At 44.6% G+C, this 18,561-nt stretch overlaps 1 protein-coding gene across 2 annotated transcripts in view; it reads right to left on the bottom strand.

Annotated features, from left to right (window-relative positions):
• LOC115471410 overlaps positions 1 to 15,113 on the bottom strand; it is a 106,698-nt gene extending 91,585 nt beyond the window's left edge. Inside the window, exons 1-4 of one of the 2 annotated variants that reach the window (XM_030205115.1) lie at positions 14,958 to 15,113; positions 3,476 to 3,542; positions 3,158 to 3,228; positions 2,963 to 3,014 (exon numbers count right to left, since the gene is read on the bottom strand). In XM_030205115.1, the coding sequence (XP_030060975.1) occupies positions 2,963 to 3,014; positions 3,158 to 3,228; positions 3,476 to 3,542; positions 14,958 to 15,047 (280 nt within the window). In that variant the 5' untranslated portion in view covers positions 15,048 to 15,113. Of the gene's footprint in view, positions 1 to 2,962; positions 3,015 to 3,157; positions 3,229 to 3,475; positions 3,543 to 14,349; positions 14,422 to 14,957 lie in introns of those variants that run through there. The other variant, XM_030205116.1, reaches the window with a different exon arrangement.
• Positions 15,114 to 18,561: the final 3,448 nt, after the last annotated feature.

An 18,561-nucleotide genomic window follows, 5' to 3' on the forward strand; every position in this document is an offset into this window, starting at 1 on the left:
TTCCTCGGGGCCGAGGCCGAAGAAGGTCGGTCTTGGGGGGGCTGTACCGCAGGAGCCCTCAGGGTAGGGGGAGACCCACCCGAAGGCTCACCGCCACCAGCAGGGGAATGGACAGCCCTCACCTACACTCCAGACGAAGCACCACCGTCCGACGACATCAGCACTAGTAGAGGTCCCGGTACCACCGACGCCGACTTCCAATGTCTCGGCCCCGACGATGCAGAGGGTCGATGCCTCGATGCAATCGATACAGTCGCAGCCGAGGGTGGAGGTCTTGACGCTGTCGATGTCGACATACTCGATACTCCCGGTGCCGATGAAGAGCCCGAGAACAAAACGTTCCACTGGGCCAATCTCGCTACCTGAGTCCTTTTCTGTAAAAGGGCACAAAGACTACAGGCCTGCGGGCGGTGCCCAGCCCCCAGACACTGAAGACACGACGCGTGCCTATCAGTGAGCGAGATTACCCGGGCGCAGTGGGTGCACTTCTTGAAGCCGCTGGGAGACTTCGATGACATGGGCGGAAAAATCACGCCGGCGAAATCAAAACTCGTAATTGCGGTAAGGCACCAAAAAGAGGGGGAGAAAAAAACTCGACCCGAGGCCTCAAAGGGGCCTACCCCGAAAATGAAAGAAAACTTATCGGGGCCAAAAACTAGAAATACGGGGAAGGGAAAAAGACTGAAAGGCCCTTCTCCGAAATCCCTTTTTTTTTTTTTTTTTTAAGAGCGAAAAAGTCAAAAGTTGCGCGAGGGTCAACTTAAGGGGCGCGAACGGCGCAAACACGACCGTACCGAGCGCGGACAAAAGAAGACTGACGAACACGAGACGGTTCGGGCGGGAAGACGGCCGCGCATGCGCATGGGCGCGCGAGGACTAGCAAAGGCCTTTGCTAGTGAAGTTTCCGATTGGAGGGGCTGCCGTGGACGTCACCCATCAGTGAGAACAAGCAGCCTGCTTGTCCTCGGAGAATACGACCTACAGCAAGTGGCGCTGCTGAAACGGTTGTGGCTAAAGCTAATATGAAATAGTTGTGGCCAGAGACAGTGCGCCAAACTAGAGAGCTGAGCTACTGTGGAAAATCCACAAAGTCAACCTAGCACCACAGCCTAAAATGAGCTGGCCCAATCCTGCTTCCTAAGGAGCAAGTATTCCCTCATTTGGTTTAAATTGGTCTAAAAGTAAGGTGTTTGGTGTCACAGCATTTTGTAGGAGCAAATAAATGAAGGGGAGGAGAAAGACTAGAGTATGCAAAGAACAGAGGAAAAAAATAAATGAGACAATAAACCCTTCACATGGATGAGTTTACCAGCCACAAACTTTCAGCATCTAAACCCTGTGAAACGTTCATATTGTTTTAACAATTTGCAACATTCATTAGCAGTGTAATGAATCCCATTAAATGATTCATAGCCCATATGTACACGCAGCACAAAGACCTGGTATTTTGTATGTAGCATTCTCCTACCTGGCTGTGTGAGCTGCATATCTGCACTTATGCATAGAGGACTGCAAGCATGATGGTGCTTATGTGTGGCTTTTGCACACTAGGCCTTCTACAAATGGCTGCTCTAGAACTTATTTTGTTTCACCTGACTTTGCTCACTGGCTAACTTGCAAAGAGGGCTAGGTGCATTGTTATTAATACTCACCAGGGAAAATTCCCCTCAGACTTCTATTGACAGAGAGGGAACCCATCATTACATAGGATTGGGGCTACACAGATCAGTCATGTTAAATATCAACAGGAGTGGAGTAGAGTAATGGTTAGAGCGCCAGGCTGAGAACCAGGCAAGCCTAGTTCAAATCTCACTGCCACCTCCTGTAACCTTGGACAAGTCACTTAACCCTCTGTTGTCAGACAAACAGATTATAAGCCCTCTGGGGACAGGGAAATATCTATGGTACCTAAATCTAACTGCCTTGAACTCCCCTGGTCTTTGTACTTTTTGAAAGAGTGATTTGATTTTTTACGCTTTCAAAAAGTACAAAGATCAGAGGAAATTACATGAAAATACTTTTAAAATAGGAGGAAATTCTTTTTCCACTCAAAGAATAGTTACGCTCTAGAACTCCTTGCCAAAAGATGTAGTAACAATGGTTATCTATCTGGGTTTAAATAAAAGGTTTGGACAAGTTCCTGGAGGAAGAGTCCATAGTCTGCTATCGAGATAAGACAGGGGAAGCCACTGCTTGACCTGTTGCTACTCTTTAGATGTGGTACACTTGACCTGGATTGGCGACTGTTGGAAGCAGGATACTGGGCTAGATGGACCATTTGTCTGACCCATTCTTATGATCTTATAAACTACTGAGAAAGGCATGAGCTAAATCTAAAATCCAGCCATCCAGGCTATAAAATATTTGTTTAAGTGTTATACATTAGGACCAGATATTTAGAGAAAAACATTTTAGTTCCAGTAACTTTAAAAGCAGTTTTAATAAGGCACAAAAGTCAGTCTATCATTATGAACCCCACATACGTACTGGTGGATGGATTTAGTGAACAAACACAGTGAAGAAGACAAGAAGGAAGATGACCCAAAAAAACTCACACGGACTGTTTTGCATTGTTTAGGGACTCCTGAGGAAGGACTGAGTAGCCGAAACACGATTCGTGTCGAGTCCAACTTTTAGTAATAAACTTTTGATGTGAACTCTGAATCCATTAGAGGTTTTTTGGGTCATCATCCTTCTTGTCTTCTTCACTGTGTTCGCTTGCTGTTTGACCTGTGCGGAGGCTATTTGTTCTTCTGTACTTGTCGGACGGATTTAGTGCACATTTCACAGATAGCAATAGTAAGAGCTCATGTAATTTTAGGTATAAATGCCTAATCTGCAGTAAGATCACAGCCTTCATGATCATGAATGCATGGTGCAATGTTTCTTTTTGGGCATAAAAAAAACAAAATCTAAGACAATTACTGGAATGGTTATCTTAAGCAGGGAGTTCATCACTTACCCATTACCATGGTACTCTCATTTTCTAACTTCATGGCTTCATTTTGCATGGGCTATAAGGAAAAGTATAAAATGTTTTTCTTGGAACAGTCCACCACATATGTTAAAATCAACACTCAAAAACCAAAATTTAACATCAGTATTTTGTCTGAGATTAGACAACTCAAATTCCTGTTCAATAAGAACTAATTCTTACCTTTTCAACCAATCCAGACTTTACAGAAGATTCAAATAATGAAGAATTACCAGAAGGGCAAAATGCATCATCTATTACGAAAAGAAAATGCTATGAAATCACATTGTTTTCATGTTGACCCATGAGTAATTTGAAAAGGGCATGATATTTATCACTGAGGACAGTAGTTGGTAAAGAGAAGACCGTGCAAAAATATTTATCGAATAGAGGTCTTTTCTACCATGTGTTGCAAAATGAAAAACCCAGACTTACTTAGATTGTTAATAGAAAGAATGACCAAATAGGTAGAGTTTTTCAAAACTATTTCAAATATCATACCTCCAGGCAAATCAGATGTCATATCTGCCAAGTTGATGTTTATGTCATCTTCAAAAGGGTGGTCATACTAAATAAAGAGAAACAAAACTTTAAAAGCTTTCAGAGTGAATAGACAGGAATGAAAAAGTCTAGTCTACCCTTTAGCATTTGAATTGGCATCTTCTGCTCAGGTTCCAATGCAGCTTATAGCTGCATATCAAAAGTGCACATGCAGGTTCAATAGACCGGAGTGGAAGTGCGCCTATCTAATCCACTGTAAGCAAGGAAGCCAATTTGGTTAATCTCTGTTTCCACTCCCCCGCACAGCCGTCATCTCTAGTACAGTCAAAACAAAGCAAGCAAACCTATGAGCTGTTTCATCCACGTTGTCGTTCTTTATTGTTGGTCCATCTGTAACAAGTCTAAAGCTGTTTCAATTGGATAGGCAGTGCCTTAAAAGGTGGACAAAAGATTTTTTTTACACTTATTGGACAGCTTTTTAATTTGAAAGCTTCCCTAATATAGATATAAATATCATGAAACAATTGAATATCACTAAAACAGCTTAAAAAATTATTATAGCTGGTAGAAATAGCAATTTTAAACTCTGTATTTTGTGTTCATTTTTCTACACTAAAAACTAAATAGATTAATACACTGTATACAATACAAATGGCCAAATTTCAGTGAGGATATCCTGTTTCCTGATGGGAACTTAATTGTTGTTGTAATCTGCCTTGGAAAGCCTGGAGGTATATTTTCAAAGCACTTAGCCTTCCAAAGTTCCATAGAAACCTATGGGACTTTGGAAGGCTAAGTGCTTTGAAAATATGCCTCCTGGTGTTCAAACATGATGGAATATATTGAAATTGAACAGAAGTAGAATTAAACTCTCCTTTCACTGGGGCACATGGAATCACATTTTCATCTGTTTTGTAGAAGTTTACCTTTTAGATATACAAATGGATTATTCTGTTTTGAACATGTTTCAGGGGCAAGTGGTTTTATAGTACACTAGTGAGTGTGTATGTTTGAGAGAGAGTGTGTGTGAGAGATGGAGTGTGTGTGTCAGAGAACGAGAGAGAGACAGAGAGGGGCATAATCGAACGAAAACGTCTATCTCCATGGGCGTTTATCTCCGAGAACGGGTCCGTGAAGGGGCGGACTGAACCGTATTTTCGAAAAAAATAGACATCCATGTTTTATTCGACAATTTGTGAACTGGGCGTTTTTGCTTTTCAGCGATAATGGAAAATGAAAGCGCCCAGCTCAAAAACGAATAAATCCAAGGCATTTGTTCGTGGAAGGGGCCAGGATTCGTAGTGCACTGGTCCCCCTCACATGCCAGAACACCAACCGGGCACCCTAGGGGGCACTTTTACAAAAACAAAAAAAAAGGTAAGAGAGCTCCCAGGTGCATAGCACCCCTCACTTGTGTGTTGAGCCCCCCAAATCCCCCTGAAAACCCACTGCCCACAAGTCTACACCATTACTATAGCCCTAAGGGGTGAAGGGGGGCACCTACATGTGGGTACAGTGGGTTGGACGACTAAGCATTAAGCAGCACAATTGTAACAGGCAGGGGGGGATGGGCCTGGGTCCACCTGCCTGATGTCCACTGCACCCCCTAACAACTGCTCCAGGGACCTGCATACTGCTGCCAGGGAGGTGGGTATGACATTTGAGGGTGAAAATAAAAAGTTGTGAAACATCATTTTTTGTGGTGGGAGGGGGTTAGTGACCACTGGGGGAGTCAGGGGAGGTCATCCCCGATTCCCTCTGGTGGTAATCTGGTCATTTAGGGCACTTTTTGGGGTCTTATTCGTGAAAAAACAGGGTCCAGGAAAAGTGCCCTAAATTCTAGCTACAAACGCATACTTTTTTTCCATTAATCGGCGAAAGGCGCCCATCTCTGTTCGGGTGATAACCATGCCCCAGTCCCGCCTTCACCACGCCTCCGACACGCCCCCTTCAACTTTGTACGCTTCCGCGATGGAGTGCAGTTGAAAACGTCCAAGTTCGGCTTTCGATTATACCGCATTATTCGTTTTTGTGAGATAAACGTCCATCTCCCGATTTAGGTCGGAACTTGGGCGTTTTTCTCGTTCGATTATAAGCAGGAGAGTGTGTGTGTTTGTGTGTGAGAGACAGAGTGTCTGTGTGAGTGACTGTGTATGTGTGACAGAGAGAGTGTGTCAGAGTGTATGTGAGAGACAGTGAGTGTGAGCCCCCACCCCCCCCTCTTGCAGGGCCCCCCTCCCCATCCCACCCCTCTCCCCTGCGCCCCTCCAGCCATCCATGTCCAGCGACCCTCCCCTCCCCCTCCAGCTACCCATGTCCAGCGACCCTCCCCGGCGCATCAAACCCCCTCGCCACCTGCAGCTGCCAGTGGTAACGATGTCCGGCCGCTGCTGCTTCTCCTGTTGAGCAGCAGCGGCCGCTACAAAAAAAAAAAAAAATGTTTTTAAACCCAGCCCAAAGCATTCGCAAATGCCCGAGTCTTAAAACTCAGTCTCTGCAGCCGCTCCTCCTCTCACGTCGCTGCGCTCCTCCAGGGTCTTACTCCAGGGGCAGTTACGTGGAGGCGAGAGGAGGAGCGGCTGCAGAGACTGCGTTTTAAGACTCGGACATTTGCGAATGCTTTGGGCTGGGTTTAAAAACATTTATCGCTTTTTTCCTTTTTGTAGCGGCCGCTGCTGCTCAACAGGAGAAGCAGCGGCCGGACAACATTACCAGGGGGGGTTGATGAGCCCAGGGGAGGGGGGTGTTGATGTGCTTCGGGTGGGGGGAGGGGGGGGCGCATCAGAGGCTTCGGAGTAGGATTCAAATCATCTTTTTCTTTTTCTGTTCGGAGCTGCCTGTCAGGCGCCTGTGTCATGGCAGCAGGAGTTAAGTTGCTTCTGTTGCTTTCTTTCATGTGGGGTTCCCCCCCCCCCTTATCTTGTCTGTTGTGGCAGGGGTGGTTCGGGAGGGTGTTCGGTGAGCGCGGCAGGTTCGGGAGGGCGGTTTGGTAGGGCGGCAGTCTCGGTTGGTTTTTGTCCTCTTTTTCTTAGCTTTTATTTTCCATTAACGTTCAATGAAGCTGCCTGGGCCCACACTGCTGTTGCTTGGGCTCAGCTCTGGATGATGTCATCCGAGGCTTCAGTCCCAGACACAGCCAATCAGAATGGAGGGCCCAGGCAGCTTCATGGAACGTTCATGGTGCAAATTATTATATAGGATAAGTAATGCCACACTGGGAAAAGACCAAGGGTCCATCGAGCCCAGCATCCTGTCCACAACAGTGGCCAGTTCAGGCCAAGGGCACCTGGCAAGCTTCCCAAACGTACAAACATTCTATACATATTATTCCTGGAATTGTGGATTTTTCCCAAGTCCATTTAGTAGTTGTTTATGGACTTGTCCTTTAGGAAACCGTCCAACCCCTTTTAAAACTCTGCCAAGCTAACCGCCTTCACCACATTCTCCGGCAACGAATTCCAGAGTTTAATTATGCGTTGGGTGAAGAAATATTTTCTCCGATTTGTTTTAAATTTACTACACTGTTGTTTCATCGCATGCCCCCTAGTCCTAGTATTTTTGGAAAGCATGAACAGACGCTTCACATTCACCTGTTCCACTCCACTCATTTTATATACCTCTATCATGTCTCCTCTCAGCCATCTCTTCTCCAAGCTGAAAAGCCCTAGCCTCCTTAGTCTTTCTTCATAGGGAAGTCGTCCCATCCCCGCTATCATTTTAATCGCCCTTCGCTGCACCTTTTCCAATTCCACTATATCTTTCTTGAGATGCGGCGACCAGAATTGAACACAATACTCAAGGTGCAGTCACACCATGGAGCGATACAACGGCATTATAACATCCTCACACCTGTTTTCCATACCTTTCCTAATAATACCCAACATTCTATTCGCTTTCCTAGCCGCAGCAGCACACTGAGCAGAAGGTTTCAGTGTATTATCGACGACGACACCCAGATCTCTTTCTTGGTCCGTAACTCCTAACGTGGAACCTTGCATGACGTAGCTATAATTCGGGTTCTTTTTTCCGACATGCATCACCTTGCACTTGCTCTCACATTAAACGTCATCTGCCATTTAGCCACCCAGTCTCATAAGGTCTTTCTATAATTTTTCACAATTCTGTCGCGAGTTAACGACTTTGAATAACTTTGTGTTATCAGCAAATTTAATTACCTCGCTAGTTACTCCCATCTCTAAATCATTTATAAATATATTAAAAAGCAGCGGTCCTAGCACAGACCCCTGAGGAACCCCACTAACTACCCTTCTCCATTGTGAATACTGCCCATTTAACCCCACTCTCTGTTTCCTATCCTTCAACCAGTTTTTAATCCACAATAGGACATTTCCTCCTAGCCCATGACCCTCCAATTTCCTCTGCAGCCTTTCATGAGGTACCTTGTCAAACGCCTTTTGAAAATCCAGATACACAATATCAACCGGCTCTCCTTTGTCCACATGTTTGTTTACTCCTTCAAAGAATTGAAGTAAATTGGTCAGGCAAGATTTCCCCACACAAATCTGTGCTGGCTTGGTCTCAGTAATCCATGTCCTTGGATGTTATCTGTAATTTTGTTTTTGATAATAGCCTCTACCATTTTCCCCGGCACCGACATCAGACTCACCAGTCTATAATTTCCCGAATCTCCCCTGGAACCTTTTTTAAAAATGGGCATTACATTAGCTACCCTCCAATCTTCCGGTACCACGCTCGATTTTAAGGATAAATTGCACATCACTAACAGTAGCTCCGCAAAATAAAAAATAAAAATAAAAAAGCAACACAAACTACGGGGAGAAAAACTCAACCTGGCCTCCCGGCTCCGCCATAGGAGTCGCGGGGAACGGAGCCGCTCTGGTCACCTCAGCCCGTTCCACTTCCATTGCCTATGCTCGGATCTGGCGCCAGTTTGAGGGTTGGTGTGCTGCTAAAGCGATTTCACCCATGCGGGCCTCTGTCTTGCCGATACTTGACTTTTTGCAGGATGGTTTACAAAAAGGCTTAGCCTATAATTCCCTGCGTGTTCAAGTGGCAGGCTTAGCATGTTTTCGGGGGAAGGTGGCTGGCCTCTCCCTGGCTGCTTATCCGGGTGTAGCACGGTTTCTTAGAGGGGTGCTTCGGCTCCGTCCTCCCGTGCGGGCTCCTTGTCTGGCCTGGAACCTGGGGTTAGTTTTAAAGGCCCTTCAGTGTTCTCCCTTCGAGCCGCTTAGGCGAGCTTCGGAGAAGGATGTGACCCTTAAGACCGTCTTTTTTGTGGCCATTACTTTGGCGAGACGGGTGTCTGAACTCCAGGCGCTGTCCTGTCGAGACCCATTTCTGCAATTCTCAGAGTCCGGAGTAATGGTACGTACTGTGCCTTCCTTCCTGCCTAAGGTGGTTTCAGCGTTTCACCTAAACCAGCCTATTTTCTTGCCCTCCTTCTCTAGGGAAGAGTTTCCAGAATCCTTTGGGCAGTTGCAGCTTCTGGATGTGAGAAGGGCTCTGTTGCAATATTTGCGCATGTCAAATGCTTTCAGGACCTCTGATCACCTTTTTGTTTTGTTGTCAGGTTCTCGCAGTGGGTGTCCAGCGTCTAAAGCTACACTGGCTCGTTGGCTCAAAGAAGCTATATTTTCAGCATATCTGCTGTCTGGCCGGCCTCCGCCTGAAGCCTTTAAGGCACATTCCATAAGAGCAATTTCCTCTTCTTGGGCTGAAACTGGAGCACTCTCTCCTCAAGGGATATGCAGTGCAGCGACTTGAGCTTCTAAGCTCTCCTTTGCCCGACATTACAGGCTGGATGTGGCTGCCAGGAGGGATGCGCGTTTTGGTGCACAAGTGCTGGCGCGTGGTGTGGCCTGTTCCCACCCTATCTAGGGATTGCTTTGATACATCCCATTCGTAATGGATTCATCTGCTTGATGACAAGGAAGGGAAAATTAAGTTCTTACCTTGGTACTTTTCTTTCCTTCAGTCATAGCAGATGAATCCATGAGCCCTCCCTGATTGATTCTGATTGTTTCTGTTTGGTGTTCAGTTTTTTTCCTGCAGACATGTTCCTTCATTGGGAGAAGTTGGAATACAGTCTTCAGGATTTCTGTTCTACTACAGGAGGTTGAGTTTGTCCCTCCTTTGTGTTATTGCTCCTGTTCTGGGGCGTTCGTTCGCTGTGAGGAAAGTTCACGTTATTCTACTTTGCGGTGCAACACTGCTTTGGAGATTTCGGAATACTGAGAGGCAGATGGAGCTGGCCGTCCTGGGAGGCACTGTGGTTTTCGGTGTTCTCTGTCTCCCCCTGCTGGTGGGTGGACGCGGCCCATTCGTAATGGATTCATCTGCTATGACTAAAGGAAAGAAAATTACCAAGATAAGAACCTAATTTTCCCGTCCCCCAGTTCTGTTCCAGGCTCAGATCACAGAACAGGCTAGCATCAGATGCCTTTCTCCTACATTGGGAGGAGTGTCTTCTACATGTGTATCCTCCAGTACCTCTCACTTTGCTGAAACTTGGGCATCCCAACCTCCAGTCCCTGGCTCTCACGGCCTGGATGTTGAGGGCGTAGACTTCGCCTCTTGGGTCTGTCGGAGGGTGTCTGCCAGGTCTTGCTTGCTTCCAGGAAAGATTCCACTAAGAAGAGTTATTTCTTTAAATGGAGGAGGTTCGCCGTCTGGTGTGACGGCAAGGCCCTAGATCCTCATTCTTGTCCTACACAAGCCCTGCTTGAATACCTTCTGCACTTGTCAGAGTCTGGTCTTAAAACCAACTCAGTAAGGGTTCATCTTAGTGCGATTAGTGCTTATCATTTTCACGTGGAAGGTAAGCCGATCTCGGGACAGCCTTTAGAAAGGTATTAATCCGCAAGCGAACCTTTTCCGGAGATGCGAAGGCAATAGAACGAGAGGGCATGAAATGAGATTGAAGGGGGGCAGACTCAAGAAAAATGTCAGGAAGTATTTTTTCACGGAGCGAGTAGTGGATGCTTGGAATGACCTCCCGCGGGAGGTGGTTGAAATGAAAACGGTAACAGAATTCAAACATGCTTGGAATAAACATAAAGGAATCCTGTTCAGAAGGAATGGATCCTAAGGAGCTTAGACGAGATTGGGTGGCAGAGCCGGTGACGGGAGGCGGGGATGGTCCTGGGCAGACTTATACGGTCTGTGCCAGAACCAGTGGTGGGAGGCGGGACTGGGGGTTGGAAGGCGGGGATAGTGCTAGGCAGACTATACGGTCTGTGCCAGAGCCGGTGGTGGGTGGCGGGGCTGGTGGTTGGGAGGCGGGGATAGTGCTGGCAGACTTATACAGTCTGTGCCCAGAAAAGGACAGGTACAAATCAAGGTAAGGTATACACAAAAAGTAGCACATATGAGTTTATCTTGTTGGGCAGACTGGATGGACCGTGCAGGTCTTTTTCTGCCGTCATCTACTATGTTACTATGTTTCCTGCAGATCTCTTTTGTTTAAACATAAACAGGCTATAATCCCCTAATGCAGCCCACTGGTTTTCTTATAATTTTGTTCTTGTGATAACTTATACTGTGCCAAAACTGAAAACTCCTATCTCTAGCTGGTTGATAATAAAAGGAGCTCATTGTGAACACTATCCACCCTAAAAGGTTGTTTTGTGGCTGTACATGAAGAACTGCAATATTGAATAAATAAGTGTATGTTTGTGTCCCTACTCATGCATCCTAAGTTTATATAATCCTTTCAAGAAATCCAGTTAATCTTTTAATTTATTAGAGGAGCATAACCACAGAGGCATGGTATGATCGCATTTTCAATATGGTAATACTAGGGCCTAGCTAAATAACATGTTATTTTGAGTTAGTCTTCACTGGACCAAATTTGCTTTCCTTGTGCCATCACTATCGAGCAGGTAGGAAGTCTTAAAAGGTGGAGGTTAAAGGATTTTTTAAAAAAATATATTTTTATCACACATTATCCCAAGCAAAGTCAGGTTAAATCTCAAGAAAGATATAGTAGAATTGGAAAAGGTGCAGCGAAGGGCGACTAAAATGATAGCGGGGATGGGACGACTTCCCTATGAAGAAAGACTAAGGAGGCTAGGGCTTTTCAGCTTGGAGAAGAGATGGCTGAGGGGAGACATGATAGAGGTATATAAAATGAGTGGAGTGGAACAGGTGGATGTGAAGCATCTGTTCACGCTTTCCTAAAATACTAGGACTAGGGGGCATGCGATGAAACTACAGTGTAGTAAATTTAAAACAAATCGGAGAAAATGTTTCTTCACCCACCGCATAATTAAACTCTGGAATTCATTGCCGGAGAACGTGGTGAAGGCGGTTAGCTTAGCAGAGTTTAAAAAGGGGTTAGATGGTTTCCTAAAGAACAAGTCCATAAACAACTACTAAATGGACTTGGGAAAAATCCACAATTCCAGGAATAACATGTATAGAATGTTTGTACGTTTGGGAAGCTCGCCAGGTGCTCTTGGCCTGGATAGGCCGCTGTCGTGGACAGGATCCTGGCCTCGATGGACCCTTGGTCTTTTCCCAGTGTGGCATTACTAATGTACTTATAAATGTGGCTTACATTTAAAAATACAGTGAGACAAAATAATAGAATTCAGTTATATCATGGGAATGAACAGATGGATATGTCTGAAACATTTAACAAAGTTGAAATTAGCATATATACCCAACTGGGCATTTAAACGTTTGTCCTTTAATGACACCACATGTTCAGAAATCCATATCCATTAATATAGGTAGTTATTCAAAGATTATCGCATGCACATACCAGAACAGGCATTTTGGATGTAGTCTGTAGAAGTTTTTACTTTTACAATGTTATATTGTAAAAGTAAAAACTTCTACAGACTACATCCAAAATTTATTTTGTAAAACACACTGTCTCATCATCTCATCCCAATACAATACATATAAACCTACAAACATTAACACCCCAGGATACACCCTCCCTATCTCAGACAGCCTGAAAATTCTCGGAATAACAATCGACCGTAGCCTATAACTAGAGAGCCAAGCAAAATCCACCATAAAGATGTTTTTCTCAATGTGGAAACTCAAACGCCTGAAACCATTCTTCCCGAGGGAAATATTTCGTAACCTGGTACAGTCAACGGTACTAAGCCACGCAGACTACTGCAATGGAATCTATGTGGGATGCAAGGATCAAATCATAAAGAAACTTCAGACCGTCCAAAACACAGCAGCCAGGCTTATATTTGGAAAAATGCGTTTTGACCGCCAAACCACTCCAAGAAAAACTGCATTGGTTACCAATCAAAGAACGGATCACTTTCAAAATCTGCACGATTGTTCATAAAATTATTTACAGCGAGGCACCAGAATACATGGCAGACCTCATCAACCTGCCAACCAGAAACACCACAGAATCTACACGATCATACCTAAACCTCCACTACCCAAGCAGCAAAGGACTGAAATACAAATCCACCTATGCATCCAGCTTTTCCTACTTAAGCGTACAACTATGGAACGAACTGCCAAAAGCAGTAAAAACTACGCTCGACCACGTAAATTTCCGGAAAGCACAGAAGAGCATACCCCAACGACCCAACATAAAAATACCTGAACACTCGTTACACAATATAACCAAAGACCGTAACAGACATTACCAGACTCTTCCTCTCCCTCTCTAAGTTCACCCAATTACCTACCATACATGTACCTCATTCTACCACAATATCACTTTGTATTCATTCATTCATACCATGTATTTGTTCAGACCGGAATCGGCTAACGCCGTTAATGGTAAAATGTAAGCCACATTGAGCCTGCAAAAAGGTGGGAAAATGTGGGATGAAAATGTAACAAATAATAATAATTTCTATCTTCCAAAATTCCAGACTACAGATGTACCGATCCGTATGCTGTACAAACAGGCATGTTTGAAAATATAGTGAGATTAATAAAAATGCTACCAGCAATAAAGAACAACTTGGATGCAGCAGCTCATATGTTTACTTGCTTTGTTTTGAGTGTATGGGGATGACGACTGTATGTGGAAGGGGAAACTCAGACTCACCTAATTGGTTTCAACATTTTGAGGTCACTTGGTCTCCTGTCTATTAAACCTCCTTGGCTGCTTCTTCCAAATGGCCACAGAGACTTCCTGAGGCAGCTTCATGATATTAGCGCTTGACATCTCCACAGTCATTTTGAAAAAGCGGCGGCAGTGGGCAGGAATTAACTGTATTGTTTTTTTGTGCTCCCTAATATGGTGTGAAGCATGCACTGGGTAGGGCGCCACCACTTTCGAGGCAGCGCTGATGGAAGAGGAGGGAGGCCACCTCCCTCCTCCAACTGAAGGTAGGGGGGGTGGGGAAGGGCTGCTAGACCACCAGGTTGCCGGGGGGGGGGGGGGGGGGAATGACCCACGCCCACTGGGCCACCAGAGACATCCAAGGGGATGCTGGGAGGGGGTCGGGGGCGGCTGCTGCATTGGAGGGAATGGGGGCCTGCTAGCATGCAAATGCATGCTGGACAGGACTCAACATTCTTTCCCAATTTTCTGCAAACCCTAACGCCTAGGGTTTGCTGCTGTCAGCAAGCCAATCTTTGGAACACTCGTCACTGATCATTGGGGATGAATTGGTTTAGCATGCATTTGCATGCTACTTGCGCTGAGCCCTGTTTTGCATACATATGCATGCTAGTTGCATTCAGAGCCCGCAAGCGCATTGTTTCACATGCTCAGGGGCTCTGATCATGGGGCGGTAGCAAACGCAGGCGCTAGTATGGCACTAACAGCCTCTAGCGCCTGCGTTTGCTTCTGAACATTGGCTCATCTGCGCAGCTGTGGAATTCTGCGCTGCGCAGTAGTGCAGAATTCCAGCAGGAGTAAACAATTCAAAATACAGCAGCACATTTGATTTTCTCACCTCATAAAAAGTGATAAAGTTTCACCTTTGCTGCTGGACCACCACTGGTTGTCAGTGGAGGCACATGTCCATTTCAAAGTGTGTACAATGGTTTTCTTGAATATCTTTGATGGTAACCGGTTGATATCTATCACCTCTCAGAATCCTCCCCATTTCTATTTTATTATCCCACAACACCGAATTCAAAAAGAACCAAATTTAGTCAAAACTCTAAGTCTGCTTTTCCAGGGAACTGATTTGGAAGAAAATAGAACTGAGTAAGTAAGAAGGGTGCACTGTTTTGATGCTGCCCACACTGACCGTCCTGGGCAAGGGATGGGGGTGTTAAAATAATGCCGAGATAAAATAGATACAAGGACTCTGTTTTGTTGCTGTTTAGCAAACAGTCTTTTTATACAGACAGAGCCCAGCTAAAACTACGAGCCCCGCTTGCAGCGTAAAATCTGCACTTAGGCAGAAACCAAGTTGTCAAGACGCCAACGGGGGTCATCCAAGTACCTAAGACCCCACTGACAGTAACCACCATTCATCAGTTCTCATGACGCCGCCATTCTCCGCTCATTATACTGCGAGAAAGCAATTAACTACACATCCTCTCCCACACTCACCTTGCGGCAGATAGCCTCCATACGCTTGCGAAAGAGCACTTCATTCCTGTCCAGGCACTGCAGGAACGGGTCAGTGAAGTGGGCCGCCATTTCTCGAGTTACCGCCACTCACAAGTCACAACATCATTCATGACCCACAACAATTCAAACATCGCTCGCGATCAATACCGGCTTCTGATTGGCTGGCCACCTTGCGGTCTCTGATGCCATCACGCTCCTCCTTTCAAAGAAGTGAGGCCTTTGCGTATATGATATGTTGTGCGCGCCGCTGGCCCGCCCAGATGATCTCGTAAAACCAAGGAGGTTTAATAGACGGGAGTGGAAGTGAGCCTATCTAGTCCACTATTAGCAGGGAAGCCAATTTGGTTAATCTCTGTTTCCACTCCCCAGCGCAGGCGTCATTGCCATACACTCAAAGCTAGCAAATCTATGATCATGTTTCCACGTTGTCGTTCTTTTTTGTTGGTCCATTTGTAACAAGTCTAAAGCTGTTTCAATTGGCTAGGCAGTGCCTTAAAAGGTAGAGGAGAAAAGAAATAACAGCTGAATATCAGTACAACAGCTTCAAAAATTATTATTGCTGATAGAAATAGCAATTATATAAACTCTGTAGTTTGTGCTCATTTTTCTTCAGTGAGGATATCCTGTTTCCTGGGTTCATCTTAACTGTTCTTGTAATCTGCCTTCAGAAGCCTGGTGTTATAAAGATGATGGAATATATTGAAATTAAATGGAAGTAGAATTAAACTCTCCTTTCATTGGTACACATGGAATCACATCTTATCTTCATCTGTTTTGTAGAAGTTTACCTTTTAGATACACAAATTAATTATTCAGTTTTGAACATATTTCAGGCAGATCTCTTGTTTAAACATAAATGGGCTATAATCCCCTAATGCAGCCCATTGGTTTTCTTTTATTTTCTTCTTCTGGTGACTTATACTGTGCCAAAATTGAAAACTCTTTTCTCTATCTTGACGATAATAAAAGGAGATCATTGTGAACACTATCCACCCTAAAAGGAATTTGTATAAATGTATGTTTGTGTCCCTAGTCATGCATCCTAAGTCTATATAATCCTTTCAAGAAATCTAGTTAATCGTTTAACTTATTAGTGGAACATAATCACAGAGGCATAAACCTCCAGTATTATGAGACCATGTACCAGTGCTGCTCTCTATGCGAGGTTGACTTTGAATGGAAGCTTCCCCCGGGCCTTTACAGAAATATGGACTTCCACAAACTTTTGAAGGCCCAATGGGTGAGTTACCAGCTACATAATGCTACTAATGGGATATCCCCTATAGTATTTTGGGAGGTGGGAAAGGCTGTTCTGAGGGGACACATAATAGCTTATGTGACTAGGAAGCGTAAACAGATGGCAAAAGATTTAATGAGACTGTTCCAAGTACTCTCAGTTTTATGTCGCAGACATGTTGCTCACCTTAGTGCTCAGGATAAGGTTAGGTTAACGGAGGTACAGAGAGCCATTGATGCTATATTGAATAAGAAAGTTGAACAAAATCTTTAATGTCAACGTTACAAGTTGTACAGATTGGGGGGGGGGGGCAAGATTGGGAAATTGTTGGCAAATCTAGTACAGCCAGCCAGGCACAAACAAATTGCGACTTCCATTAAAGATGCCCATGGGTAGTATGGTATACACAGGAAAGTCAAATTATGGAGCAATTTGTCCTTTATTATCAGGTCCTTTATACACAGCGCCCCTAGCAAGAAGATGTCAGGACAGAGTTTTTTCCGGGACTACTGCTTCCCCAATTCACTCTAGACCAGATACATTTTCTCCCGTTTGTTTTAAATTTACTACATAGTAGCTTCATTGCCTGCCCCTTAGTCCTAGTATTTTTGGAAAGAGTACACAAGCAATTCATGTGTACCTGTTCCTCTCCACTCAGTATTTCATGGACCATATCTCCCCTCAGCTGTCTTTTCTCCAAGCTGAAGAGCCCTAGTCGCTTTAGCCTTTCCTCATAGGGAAGTCATCCCATTCGCTTTATCATTTTCGATGCCCTTCTCTATGCCTTTTCTAATTCTGCTATATCTTTTTTTGAGATGCGAAAGCCAGAACTGCACACAGTATTCAAGGTGTGGTCACACCATAGAGCGATACAAAGGCATTATAACATTCTCATTTTTGTTTTCCATTCCTTTCCTAATAATTCCTAACATTCTATTTTCTTTCTTAGCCCTGGAAGTTTTTGCTTTGTTCTGTAATGGCAGAAAAATGTCCAAGTTTTGGGAATGCCCAACTCCCGCCCCTAACACATCCATTTGTGATTTGGATGCGCTGTAGATGAACTACACAGGAAAATGTCTTAAAAATGGGTTTTGGAAATAGGAATTTGGATGTTTTGGACAAAAAGCATCCATTGTATGTAAACCACCCAGTTCTGTGAGTCCGTTTGGGCGGTATAGCAAGTTTAATAAACTTTAAACTATCCATCTGCCACATAGAGCCATTTTTCTGTTTTGAAAATGAATCTCTAAGTATGTCAGTGTTAAATCATGAAATGTAGCCTGTATAGAATACCAGATACAACTCTGGCCACCTTGTTGGACAGACTATATGGACCATGCAAGTCTTTATCTGCCGGCATTTACTATGTTACTATATGAAAACCTGTTACCTTTCTTTCACAATAAATAAATAAATAAATAAATCACAGCCTGAGCAATAAGCTAAGCCATCATTTAAACTGTAGAGCATGGGGGGGGGGGGGGGGGGGGGAGTAAGGGAATAGATAATAGGTAGGCTGATGGGGGGGGGGAGTTGGAGAGTGGGAACAACACACAAGTCATAATTACCGTGTTGATGGTAGGTATTTAGTAGAGGTGCACTGACCTCATACTTGCTCCTGCATCTTCTATAGGTACAATTTACAATGTTGGACTGTGTTATCCTGTTCATTAAACATTGAAAGAGTACAAAGAGGTGAAGCTGGGAAGGAATTTGCGAAAGGTTGAGACTAGAGGGCTATAAATGGCTCACGGAGCACTCGCTTATCTTTGCATTTATATGTAAGTGAGCTATTGATGTCATCTCTAGGTATAGTCACTTCTGAACATCGATATTAGTAAAGGATGGGGGGAAGGACTGAGGGGAGGGCACGGGAACACTTATCATGTAAGCAACAACAAAGGGTGGGCTGGGTAGTGGGAGGAGGGTGGGGAGGGGGGAGGGAAAAACCCCAAAAATTTACGCCTTCTGTTAAAAGGCATTCGCTTGGTGTAAACCAGTCTTTTATTCATGCTTGTACTTAATACATGTTATATGTTGTTTGCACTATTAACTTTAATAAAAAATGTTGAAACATAAACTGTAGAGCACAGGAAAGCCTCCCCATCCCATAAGGCCCTTAAGTCTGCTTCCAAGTCACTTAGGGGGTCTTTTACTAAGGCACACTCACGTTTTTTGGCACGCTCTAAACATTAGAGATGCCCTTGCATTCCTATGGGCATCTCTAACGTTTAGCGTGTGCCCAATATTAGCGCGTGCTAAAAACGTGAGATCACATTAATAAACGATCCCCTTAGCTAGGCATTTCTTTTCCTCTGGATTGCACTGTTCAATGGAAGCTTTATA

This window comes from Microcaecilia unicolor, chromosome 5 (genome assembly GCF_901765095.1).
Source record: "Microcaecilia unicolor chromosome 5, aMicUni1.1, whole genome shotgun sequence".
Taxonomy (NCBI): domain Eukaryota; kingdom Metazoa; phylum Chordata; class Amphibia; order Gymnophiona; family Siphonopidae; genus Microcaecilia; species Microcaecilia unicolor.